The following is a 12733-nucleotide window of genomic DNA, read 5'->3' as shown; positions in this document are numbered from 1 at the left end:
TTCAAGGCTGTGGTTATCCTGGTTGCTTGTGCACCTTTTTATACCACAATTTTTCCTTCCACTCAACTTTTCATTAATAGGCTTGGATACAGCACTCTGTCATCAGCCAGCTTCTTTAGCAATGACCTTTTGTGGCTTACCCTCCTTGTGGAGTGTCTCAATGACTGCCTTCTGGATATCTGTCAAGTCAGCAGTCTTCCTCATGATTGTGGAGCCTACTGAAACAGACTAAGGGACCTTTTTAAACGCTTAGGAAGCCTTTGCATGTGATTATTGTTAATTATTCTAATTTACTGAGCTAATGATTTTTGGCTTTTAATTGGCTGTAAGCCATAATCATCAACATTAACAGAACATTAACAGAAATAAACACATGAAATAGATCACTGTGTTTGCAATGACTATAATATGTGAGTTTCACCTTTTGTATTGAAGAACTTTTTGATAATATTGATATCCTAATTTTGTGAGAAGCACCTGTAGCCATCAGCAGTGCCTTGTTAAAGCGACTAAATGTATTTAAAAATCCAGCAAGGGTGTGTTAATCAGCAGCAGACAGTGGAGATCACCGCAAGGTCTTAGAGGGAGAAGGATATCACTCCACAGCAGAGATGCAAGATCCAGAATGTGCCGGCAGACCCAAGTGCATTGAACTTCTACAGCTGGATCCAGAATGACTGTCTGTCACACCAGACACACCCGTGACACAGGGTCTCTTTTCCTACATTATGTTGCTCTCACAAAAAATAAATACCTGGTGACAGATTTCTGTGAAGAGGATTTCTCTCCCATCTACCCCGTGCATATAATATTGGTGTGTTATTATATGGATGTTATGCATCCCAGGAATAAAAGGTGAAATATGGCTACTACCTTAAGGCATATTCCCATGGTCAGGAAACGCTGCAGGTTGGACGCTGCAAACATCCACAGCGTCCAACACGCAGCGGCCAGATGTTACATTATAGTGGATGGGATTTCAAGAAATCCCATCTCTACTATGCGTGCAGGGATGCCTCCGGCTTCCCTGCAGAGACGGATATGCGATGCGTCTTTCGAGACAGCAGCATGTCAATTTATCTTGCGGAGACACTCAGTCTACGCAAGATATATTTCCCGTACAATGTATTGGGCGTGGTGATTTTGCACGGTTCAATGAACACTTGTGGAATCACCTGCGTTCAAAAGCCGACAGCGCTTTGGACAGAGCGGACATTTGCTGCATCCAAAGCTCTGCCGGTTCCTGACCGTGGGAACATACCCTTATAGATATATACCTGATTTAAACAGTGCATCCACTCTTATCTATGTCAGTAGATAGTATCAGAAAAAGATCTTAAGGTGGGACCCTTCATCACTAGTTTAAAGGGGCCTGATGAAATTGCACAGTGTTGTGCACATTTAGCTTTTAGCTCTGATTTCTTCACATATCTTTGATCATCAATAGAATTTAATAACATGTCAGAACATAGAAGAAATGTCTTCTGTTCAGATCGCCTGACACAGAGCAGATTTCCTGGTTGGAAAGAAGCTACTGTCAACATTTACTTCCATCTGAAGAGAAGTTCAGGTAAACAGTGCTTTAAGAAATCTGTGTTACTTCATCTTCTCAATTACATTAAAGGAAAGCTCAATAATTGAAAGAATATTTTAGAAAACAGCATAAACAAATTTCGCTATTCTGTATTTTGTATTTTCCAGTTATTAGTATTATCCATAAAGGGATTTTACAGGTTTTAAAATCTATATTATGAGCTGCTTATGGTGTGAGAAAACATATAGGCACAAACTACTACATACACATTTACATTCTCTTCTAGTCCAACGGTGATGGTCATAATATCCCCTGCTGGTCTTGGTTTACACCTTTGCAACAATGACATGTGACCACTGCAGCCAATCACTACTCACAATGCAGCCAATCACTATTCCCAATGATATCAGTATGGACAGGTCATGACGCCAGTGATCCTTTGCACTGGTCATTACTGCACGTCATTGGTTCAGCAAATTAAGCAGAGGCTGGCCCCCAAAGTGGTTTCACACCATTAACTCTATATTTCGAGACCTTGTTTGGGGGAAGAAACAGCCAAGAATTAGGCTGGAATTGCTTCAGATGCCTAAAGATGGGGGGGGGACTGGCCCTTCCGAATCCCTGGATCTATTTTTTGGCAGCGCAGGATCAGCAGATGAAAAGTTGGGGAGAGGTGAATGGACTGGGATCGGTTCAACGGATTTTGGTTTGGTTAGTGGGAAGGGACCCATTGGTTCAGGGATTGGAGGCAGGGGGATTTGGGAAGTTTGGAACGGCTTATCCTACCTTGACATTGATTCAAAAGGTATGGGAGACAATTAAAAAGACAAGGGGAGTGGGACTTTTAACAAATCTCTCCCCAATATGGCACAATGAAATATTGCCTGAATTTATTAAAATGGGGGAATTAAAAAATTGGAAAGGATTAGGTATTCAATATATGGCTCAGATTCAGGACGCACAAGGACTGTTATCCTTTGAGGCACTGCAGGAGAGCTACGGATTGCAGGAGACCTGTAGGTAGGTTTCAATATGGACAGTTGAGACATGCCTATCTTGCGCAGAGCAAAACGGTTGATATGGGAATTTATAGAGACATTCTGGTAGACTATGTCTGTGCAATGGGAGGAACGAAAGGGGTAGTCTCGGATATTTATAGGGATTTGTTATATACCTTTCTTAATAGATTCCGTATTAAGGCAAAAGAGAAATGGGAGGAAGAGCTGGGAAGGATAGAGGAGGATAAATGGGAGGATATCATGGAGTATATTCCCCAATTATCATTAAGTGAGCCGGGTAGACTTTCACAAATATATGTGCTTCACAGAGTATATAGAACTCCAGATAGGCTTTATAAAGCAGGGCTGAGATAGACTTCCGAGTGTCCTAGGTGCCAGTCCGAGGGGGCAGGGATTCTACACGTTATGGCAATGTACGAGATTGAATTCATATTGGTTGGAGGTGGGAGAAGCAATTGGGAAATCATATGGCTGTGCAATTGAAAGAGATCCTGTGATATATATTTTTGGATATGTGGAAGAGATCCGAGTCCCAAATCATCATAAAGTGGCCATAGCTAGATTATTGTATGCTGCACGAAAGCTAATTGCCAAGCACTGGTTGACTGAGGTACCGCCAACTCTGCAGGAATTTTATAGACAGTCTGATATGGTTATTAATATGGAAAAGGGTATTTACGAAAAAAGGAAAAGTGTGAAAACCTTTGAAACACTTTGGAATCCGTGGATGGAGAGGAACTGATTCCAAGGGAATGTGGCTTTATTATGTAAGCAATGTATGCTATTGTCCTATTCTTGTTTTTGTTTTTTTAACATGTTTATTCTCCTTTTTGACACAATTGTGTCTGTTTGTCAACTTGACTACTGTTAATAAAAAATTATCTGATTAAAAAAAAAAGCAGAGTCTGGCAGGGAACCATGGGAGCGCCAGTACTAAAGCGGATAATGATTTAAAAGGAAAAGTACGTGCACATTTGCTATTTAAGGCCATAAGCAGTTGACAGGAGAAGTATCAGTCAAACGACTTACCATTTTTGTCAGGATTGGACTCTTGATTTCGGACTGTGCGACTTGTTTCAGCACTATGGAAAAATGTACATATCAGAAGATTCAGCAAACAGTTACACAACACTTAGTGTATGTACGAACAACATCTTTTTCAGGCGAAGACCCACTGCAAAGAAGTGAACAATGTACAGCAATGTAAAGCCGGCATTGCACGTCACATTGCACATGCCTATTCATTATTTAACTTCTTTTAACCGGTTTACGTTTCAGAAACCATAGTGAGACTAAAAGTAGTATCACGATGGTTTAAATTACAGAGATGGATGCTGGTGGCGGAGCCATGGCAAAAAGACACCAAAACAGCCAGCAAAGCTGCAAGCAGCTTTGCCAAAGACACTTTGGAATATTTGCCGAATCGCCGGTATCTTAAAGGCGTCGTGTGCACATACCTTTACACCTGACTTGCACAATGGATACATGGTAAATATTTTGCATCCATATTTTGAAGCTAAAACTAAAAATGGATCCTAGATCCAAATTCAAATAATGACATTTTTGTTTTACATCCATTTATTTTTCTATCCAATTCTGATTTGGGTTTTACAAAAAATGCAAAATGCGAACTTATGGTGCTTTCACGCTGCATTCAGGCTCCTGTTCGGTGGCTCCATCGGGGGTTACATCCGAAGACCCTGGAAAACAGGATTCAGGCATATGCAGTGACGGGGCTATAGACTATAATGGTGCCGACAGAGCAAACGTGTGCTATGACGGGCATCATTTTCGGGTGTGTGCACCATAATGGAGGTGGACATCCAGACATAGTAGACTGCATCTGGGTGTCCATCTCCAGTAGGCATACACACCCGAAAATGACACCCAAATCCCATTTTTTGGGGACGTAAGCCCTGACGGAGCCATCGAACAGGTGCCTGAACACAGTGTGAAAGCACCCTTAGGCCTCCTTCACACGTCTCTATAAAATACGTACATGAAATAAAAATAAATAAAATACGTACACTGTGTTATCAGTGTATGGACAGTGTGTCCATTTTTACCATGAGTGTGGCACCCGTGGGTCCATTTTTACCATCATTGTATTTTTCAGCTATAGGTAAATACAGAATTAAATGACAAAGCTTCTCCTACACTTTGCAATCTTAGGCCGGTTTCACACATCCTGATACAGTGCCTTGCGAAAGTATTCGGCCCCCTGGAACTTTTCAACCTTTTCCCACATATCATGCTTCAAACATAAAGATACCAAATGTAAATTTTTGGTGAAGATTCAACAACAAGTGGAACATAATTGTGAAGTTGAACGAAATTTATTGGTTATTTTAAATTTTTGTGTTGAAAATCCGGTACCAGAGATATCCTTGTCCGTGTGTCCGTTTATCACATCTATGTGGCATCTGTATGCTATCCGTGTGTACCATACGTGTGGCATCCATGTGCTGTCCGTGTGTCCGTGTATTGAAACAATTTGTTTCTATTTTAACCCTATGACTTTAAATATGCACACGGACAGAACACGGACGCACACGGATGGCATCCGTGTGCAGTACGTGTTTACATGGACCCATTGACTTGTATGGGTCAGTGTGATCCGTGCTGTCACTCAAAAACGGACATGTCAGCGTGTTTTGCACACGGACACACAGTCCATGAAAACACGCTGACATGTACATAGACCTATTCATTTGAATGGGTGTACGTGTGTCAGTGTCTCCGGTAAATGAGAAAACTGTCACCACACGTACCGGAGACACTGACGTGTGAAACTGGCCTTAAACACGGACAACACATGGATGGCACATTGATGCCATCCGTGTGCTTTGAGTGTTTTTTACGGACCCATAGACTTGTATTTGCCCTTGGCATCCATGCCGCCAAGGAAAACATGGACATGTGAATAGCATGTGAAAAAAACGGATACCACACGTACTGAAAGCAAGGATCTGTGCAGGAGGCCTTAATGTGAAACTGTCAATAGTTTTAGTGACCCGATTTTTTGGATTCTGGTGACTTTTTGTGCAATTTTTATATTAAAAGACATTTGTCAGGTTATATTGGAGGACACTTGTGATCAATTTTTTTCATGAGTATACTATGTAAATACAAATGAAAACTCCAATTGGCAGAATGTTGGGGAAGGGAAGGAACAATACACTCAATGTCACAATCTATTTTTTACTTTTTATGGCTCTTTTCACATCTGTTCTTTGGTTTCCATAAATAAAGGACACCATAACACTGTGTGGCAGATGTGCCCCACTGACTCCATCGATGGATGCCTTGATGAAAGAGACAAATACAGTTGCGACCTCAGCTTATGCATAAAGACTATTTTGGTATTTTCTTTGTTCCTTGCCTTGTGCATTCTGATTCCCTTAACTTGTTTTGTGCAGACTATTTTCACACGATGTTCGGTGTCTATGTTAAAAGAATGCAGTGGGAAATGCTCCCAGCACGTACTGTACCTGAGATAGGTCAAAAGTTCATGGTCTTTAGATGACATAGATGACATACGCAACGGTATGGTATACGGCGCTTTATGTCTGGACTTTATGTTTTGCGCATATGTTAAGAGATTTTCAATAGTGATGAGCAGATCAGGCCACGTTTGAATTCACCTGTTCATGCAGATTTTCCTGGGAAATTGTATTTGCAAAGATGTTATTCTCTGTAAATTAAATGTCCCATATTACCGTATATACTCGAGTATAAGCCGACCCGAGTATAAGCCGACCCCCCTAATTTTGCCACAAAAAACTGGGAAAACTTATTGACTCGAGTATAAGCCTAGGGTGGGAAATGCAGCAGCTACCGGTGAATTTCAAAAATAAAAATAGATGCTCCATGCCGTTCATTATGGCCCCATAGCTGTGCCATATAGTGCTCTGCACCGTTCATTATTGCCCCATAGCTGTACCATAGAAAGCTGTGCCATATAGTGCTCTGCACCGTTCATTATTGCCCCATAGCTGTGCCATATAGTGCTCTGCACTGTTCATTATTGCCCCATAGCTGTGCCATATAGTGCTCTGCACCGTTCATTATTGCCCCATAGCTGTACCATAGAAAGCTGTGCCATATAGTGCTCTGCGCTGTTCATTATTGCCCCATAGCTGTGCCATATAGTGCTCTGCACCGTTCATTATTGCCCCATAGCTGTGCCATATAGTGCTCTGCACTGTTCATTATTGCCCCATAGCTGTGCCATATAGTGCTCTGCACCGTTCATTATTGCCCCATAGCTGTGCCATATAGTGCTCTGCACCGTTGATTATTGCCCCATAGCTGTACCATAGAAAGCTGTGCCATATAGTGCTCTGCACCGTTCATTATTGCCTCATAGCTGTACCATAGAAAGCTGTGCCATATAGTGCTCTGCGCTGTTCATTATTGCCCCATTGCTGTGCCATATAGTGCTCTGCACTGTTCATTATTGCCCCATAGCTGTGCCATATAGTGCTCTGCACCGTTCATTATTGCCCCATAGCTGTGCCATATAGTGCTCTGCACCGTTGATTATTGCCCCATAGATGTACCATAGAAAGCTGTGCCATTGCTGCTGCTGCTGCAATAAAAAAAAAAAAGACATACTCACCTCTCTTGCTTGCAGCTCCTCAGCGTCCTGTCCCGGCGTCTCTCTGCACTGACTGATCAGGCAGAGGGCGGCGCACACACTATATGCGTCATCGCGCTCTCTGACCTGCACAGTCAGTGCGGAGAGACGCCGGGAAGATGGAGCTGCGCCCGGCGTGTGGAACGCGGACAGGTGAATATGTAATACTTACCTGCTCCCGGGCCAGGAGCCCTGGAAGCAGGTGAGTATGCCTCAGCGCCCTCTCCCCCTCACCCGCCAACCCTGCCGCCAACCGTGACTCGAGTATAAGCCGAGAGGGGCACTTTCAGCCCAAAAATTTGGGCTGAAAATCTCAGCTTATACTCGAGTATATACGGTATGTACCGGGGTCACTCTAGACCCCAGAACATATTAAATATAAGATGTAAAAAAAAAATCCTTATACTCATCTCACCGCTCACCTTTCCAGTCCCTCCACTCCTCCCTGTCACCTATCCGGTGCTCACCACATCTTCTCAACACCGCTTTGAGCACTGAAATTCCTGACCCTTTCATGCTAGGCTGGGACTTCCAGCTCTGAGGCTGTGACCTTGCGCGAAAGGTCTCGACGTCATGACATGTGCTGTGACCTTGGGTGCACATCCACAGATCAGTCCCAGGCTTGGTTAGAGTCAGAAGTTCTGGCCTACCATAAAAGGTGATTTCATCATGATAGAATATCTCTTAGGGAAGCTCTATTTTTGGCTAGGAAAGCGATAGTATTGAGGTGGATGGGGGGGTAATCTCCTTCAACTAACCAGTGGAAGAAACTTGTGAATGATGTAATTCCTTATGAAAACATATTATACAGAAACAGAGAATGTCCCCAGAAATTTCAGAAGATTTGGGAAAGGTGGTGTGACTCGCCATTGACGCACCTGGCTCCTGGCGCTATGCTATCTTCAATCTTGCGATATAGTCACTGATGTGTATATCTATTCTGGATTATGAATGTGATGATCTATGTAGGATTAACAACATGTATCTATTATAACCTGATCTGATATGAGGTTTAAAACATTTATAAAAATTCTGTTGATTAGGAAGTGCAATCCCTGGTAGTATGTATTATACTGAAGGTTATGTTTTGTTTGTATATTATTGAAGGTATTTTCTCATATCTATGTCAATATTAATGTTGATATATGGATTATTTTGACGTTATGCTATGATATCATATGTTTGTTACCTTATTTTGTGGAATCCTTCAATAAAAAGAGTTTAGAAAAAAAGGTGATTTCAGCGCATGTGGCAATGAACAGGCGATGCAATTAGGACCATACAGGTGATGGTAAAGAGTAGAGGGGCTGGAGAGATGACCAGTAAGATAATGTAATGTGGTTACCAGACACATAATTGATGGGAGGTATGTATCACAGAGGTGGTTGTCCTCTTTGATGTAAACCTGGAGGAATGTTCCTGTGCACACAGTACTAAGAGGCTTGTTTTGTGCATCTGGGTGAGATTTATGGGCATGCTGAGAGATGGGCAGGTCTGGCTGCCAACATACCCCATCTCTGGGTGTGATTCACCTGATAAAATTGAGTCTGTTTGTTTGACACACGGCCTTTGTGTGGAGGTAAGAAGACCTCCTGTATTCTGTCTCCAGACTGAGCCAATAGGCTGGATGCTATCCAGCTTGTGTGTCCTGAACTGTCTCTAAAGTGACTTTGTTAGAACTGTTTGCTTTTGTTTTGCCTGCACTGAATGGCCGTTTATTTTCCTTTGCTTGTGGCACGGTTTATGAAGTACCAATAAACCAGCCTGGACATTTAAATGGAAACTCTTCCTGTGTTGCCACACGACGCACCCAAGTGAGTAGCAATTCAACAATTGGTGTTAGAAGTGAGGGCAGCATTCCCAGGTAACACGTGTGACAGCTATAGAGGTACTGCATGTCCTGGGTGAAGGCGGACCTAAGGCAGCAAGCAACGTCAGTCAGCATGGATGACCTGGTAACACACCTGGTGCAAGCCCAGCAGCAGAATCAGCAACAGCTGCACCAACAACAGCTGGCACAGCAGGAGATGAATAAGCAGCTTATGCAACAGACTCAGCAGCTGCAGTTTGATTTTACTCACAGAGGCAGTTCATTGCATGGCGGCAGCTCCCACTCTAAGGTCAGCTGATGAGTTTTCAATCCGGAGGCGGTAAGGAGAGCTCTGCAGGAAATGACTGAGGGTAATGACAGAGGCCTTTTTGACTGTTTTTGAAAGGGTCGCGAGAGGGAGAAACTCCCTTCTGAGCAATGGACGGAAGTGCTGGGCCATACTCAATAGGGAAGCTCAAGAAGGCCTACTATGACTTAGTGACCATGTAGAAAAAGTTAAGGGGCACTTGGTTAGTGCTTCTGATAAATACAACTTCTTTCAGGATGTACCTGGGTGGTGCAAGGTTGCAAGCATAGCATATATTCATAAAGTGATAAAAGCAGCACTCTCACATATCCTTTAGGCTAAAAGTCCTTTATTTCATTCATGCGGACATCTTCTTAGAAGTATGCAGGTAAAAGCAAAAGGATTATAGTGGGGGGAAGAAAAAGATACGGACTATGGCCGTTTCGCATCTTAGTTGACGTAAAGGTGAATGGTCAGCAAGTGACTAGACTGCTAGACCCAGGGAGTTTGGTGACCCTCATGAAGGCCACATTTCCTCTCCAGCTGATCCCCGGGAAGAAGGTTGGTGTCCACTGCATTCACGAGGATGCTAAAGACTATTCAGTGGCCAGAGTGGACATTGAAATGGCTCAAAATACTGAGTCCCATGAGGTTGTGGTCCAGGACTTATTGCACCCCACTATCATAGGCCAGGACTTTTGTTTGTTTTGTGACTTATGGGGGAAGGGGACAGGGCTCGGTTGCTCGTCCCTAAAGAAGTGTCACCAAACCCAGAGTCTGACGGGTTTCCCTTCTGTGTCCTTGTTTCGGATGACGAGGTAGTGTCTCCTGAGGCCAACATTTCTGAGTTAGGGGTGGCCAATGACAATTTTGGGTCTGCCCAACATAGGGACCTAACTCTGAAGGAGGTGTTCAATAATGTAACAGTCATAAACGGGATACAGCAGGAGTCGGGGGATGACACCAGGTTTCCCTATTTTATGTTGAATGGGGACTTATTGTACCAGGTTTCTAAGGTGAGGGAGGAGATAGTGGAACAATTGTTGGCACTGGGACCCTATAGATGGAGGGTGTTGAACATGGCCCATTCACATGTCTTGGGTGGTCCCCTGGGGGTGGACAAATCTCAAGAATGGGTCATGTGGAGGTTTTATTGGCCTGGATGTTACCAGGAAATCTTAAAGTATCGCAGGTCTTGTCCCACCTGCCAGAAAAACGCCCCCCATCTCTCACTTTTGAAATCCTCTCATGCCATTACCCATAATAGAAGTGCCATTGGAGCAAATCTGATTATGGGCATCAATATACATCGGTTATCCTTGACAATGCTATGTGGTACACTGAAGTGGTTGCCCTGATAAACTCCTTCGAAAAGTTTAGACAGCGAGTTGATCCACGCTTTTTCCCAGACAGGATTACCGACGGATATCCTGACCAACCAAGGAACACCCTTTATGAGTAAGGTGATGAGGGAACAGTGTAAGGCCTTGTAAATTACAGAACTGAAGACGTCGGTGTACCATCCACATACAGATGGCCTTGTGGAAATGTTCAATAAGGACGGTCGAGACTGGTACTGTGTCCTACCATATCTGTTGTTTTTTTATCAGGGAGTTTGCACAAGCCTCTACCAGATTGCCTCTGTTTGAAATTCTGCATGGCATACATCTGTTTGGTGTCCTTGATGTAGTGAAGGAAACCTGGGAAGCTGAAGTCACGTCCCACCGGAGCGTCATAGAGTACGTCACCCAGATGCATGAGAGAATTGGGAAGGTGATGCCCATCATAAAAGGACATCTTCTCCAGGCAGAAGAGTCTCAAGCTAGGGTTTACAACCGGTCATCCAGGTGAGGCAGTTCAGCCCTGGGGACCGAGTCCTCGTAATAATTCCTAGACTGAAGAGTAAGTTCTTGGCCAAATGCAAGGCCCCTATGAGGTGACGGAGAATCTTCATGAAGTGAACTACAAGGTTCATCAACCAGGAAGACAAAAGCCATACCAAGGGTACCATGTCAATGTAATCAAACCATCGCAAGAAAGGGAGCCTGTTGAAACTCCATGTTTGCTGGTCAAGCCATATGCAGATGTTGAAGGAGATGCTGTCGAAGGTCCAAAAACAGCAGTGTTGGGAGTTGCTGCAGCAAAACAGGGACCTGTTCTCAGATTTGCCGAGGTGTAGAAAGTTAATAGAACATGAGGGTCTGACATAATCACATGTGCAGGTGAACTTGAAGCCCTATCAAATTCCCGAAGCCTGGAGAGAGCTGATCTACAAGGAAGTATAGTGTATGCTGAATCTTGGAGTCAATGAGGAATCCAAGAGCAGGTGATGTAGCCCGATTCTAATGGGTCCAAAACCCGATGGTGAATGGAGATTCCATAGCAATCATAGGAAGTTGAATTAAGTCTCTAAGTTCGTCGCATATCTGATGCAGCGTGTCGATTAGCTAATCGAGAGACCTGGGCTGGCAAGGCACATAACCACCTTAGATTTAACGAAGGGATCTTGGCAAATCCCCAAGTCACAAGAAGCTAAGGATAAGACTGCTTTTTCTACGCCCAACAGATGGTTCCAATACGTTCGGATGCTGTTTGGACTGCAGGGAGCCCCAGCCACCTTCCAAAGGGTCATGGACTGGATCTTTGAACTCCATGAGAATTATGCTGCGGCATACCTAGACAATATTGTAATATGCAGCCCGTATTGGGGAAGTCATCTGCGAATGGTCCAGGAATTCTATAAATTTAAAAAAATGTGCCATGGAAAAAGAAGAGGTCAAATACCTAGGATATGTAGTAGGTAGACGCGAGATCAAACCCCAGAACAGTAAAGTGGACGAAATCCAAAATGGACTGAGCCTTTTTGGGAATCGTGCGGTACTACAGGAGGTTCCTCCCAAACTTTGCCATGATGGCGGCACTCCTGACAAACCTCCTTAAGGGGACAAAATCAGCTATGGCCAAATGGACTCCAGAGGCAGAGACGGCCTTTCAAGAATTGAAAGTAGCTCTGTGTAAGCAGCTGATTCTGGTGGCCACTGACATTTAGGCCGGCGTCACACTAGCGAGTTTTGCGGACGTATGAGCGCAGAAAATACGTCCATAAAATACGCATTACACACGGCCCAATGAATCTCTATGGGGCTGCTCCTATCTGCCGTATATTACGTATCTGTAATATACGGCATGTTACGGGCATAGAAAATCGCAGCATGCGTTTGTCAGCGTATTGCGCAAAAAATACGCCAATGAAAGTCTATGGGGGCGAGAAAAATACGGATTACACACGGAGCAGCAGTGTGACTTGCGAGAAATACGCAGCGGTGTTCTATAGAAAAGCCGGTAATTCAATTGCCGGCTTTTTCTTTCTCCTTCACAAACCCAACAGGATATGAGACATGGTTTACATACAGTAAACCATCTC

General features: G+C 43.7%; 1 protein-coding gene across 1 annotated transcript in view; it reads right to left on the bottom strand.

The window, feature by feature from the left end:
* The window catches only part of ERICH6 (glutamate rich 6), an 85362-nt gene that overhangs the window by 61195 nt on the left and 11434 nt on the right, over window positions 1-12733 (bottom strand). The window contains exon 3 of the mRNA XM_077290761.1: window positions 3583-3635. Within this exon, the coding sequence (XP_077146876.1) occupies window positions 3583-3635 (53 nt within the window). The remainder of the gene's footprint in view (window positions 1-3582; window positions 3636-12733) is intronic.

Source organism: Ranitomeya variabilis, chromosome 2, assembly GCF_051348905.1.
Source record: "Ranitomeya variabilis isolate aRanVar5 chromosome 2, aRanVar5.hap1, whole genome shotgun sequence".
In the NCBI taxonomy this organism is placed as follows: domain Eukaryota; kingdom Metazoa; phylum Chordata; class Amphibia; order Anura; family Dendrobatidae; genus Ranitomeya; species Ranitomeya variabilis.
Note: the sequence above shows the minus strand (reverse complement) of the source record. Positions and strands in the feature narration are given on the sequence as shown.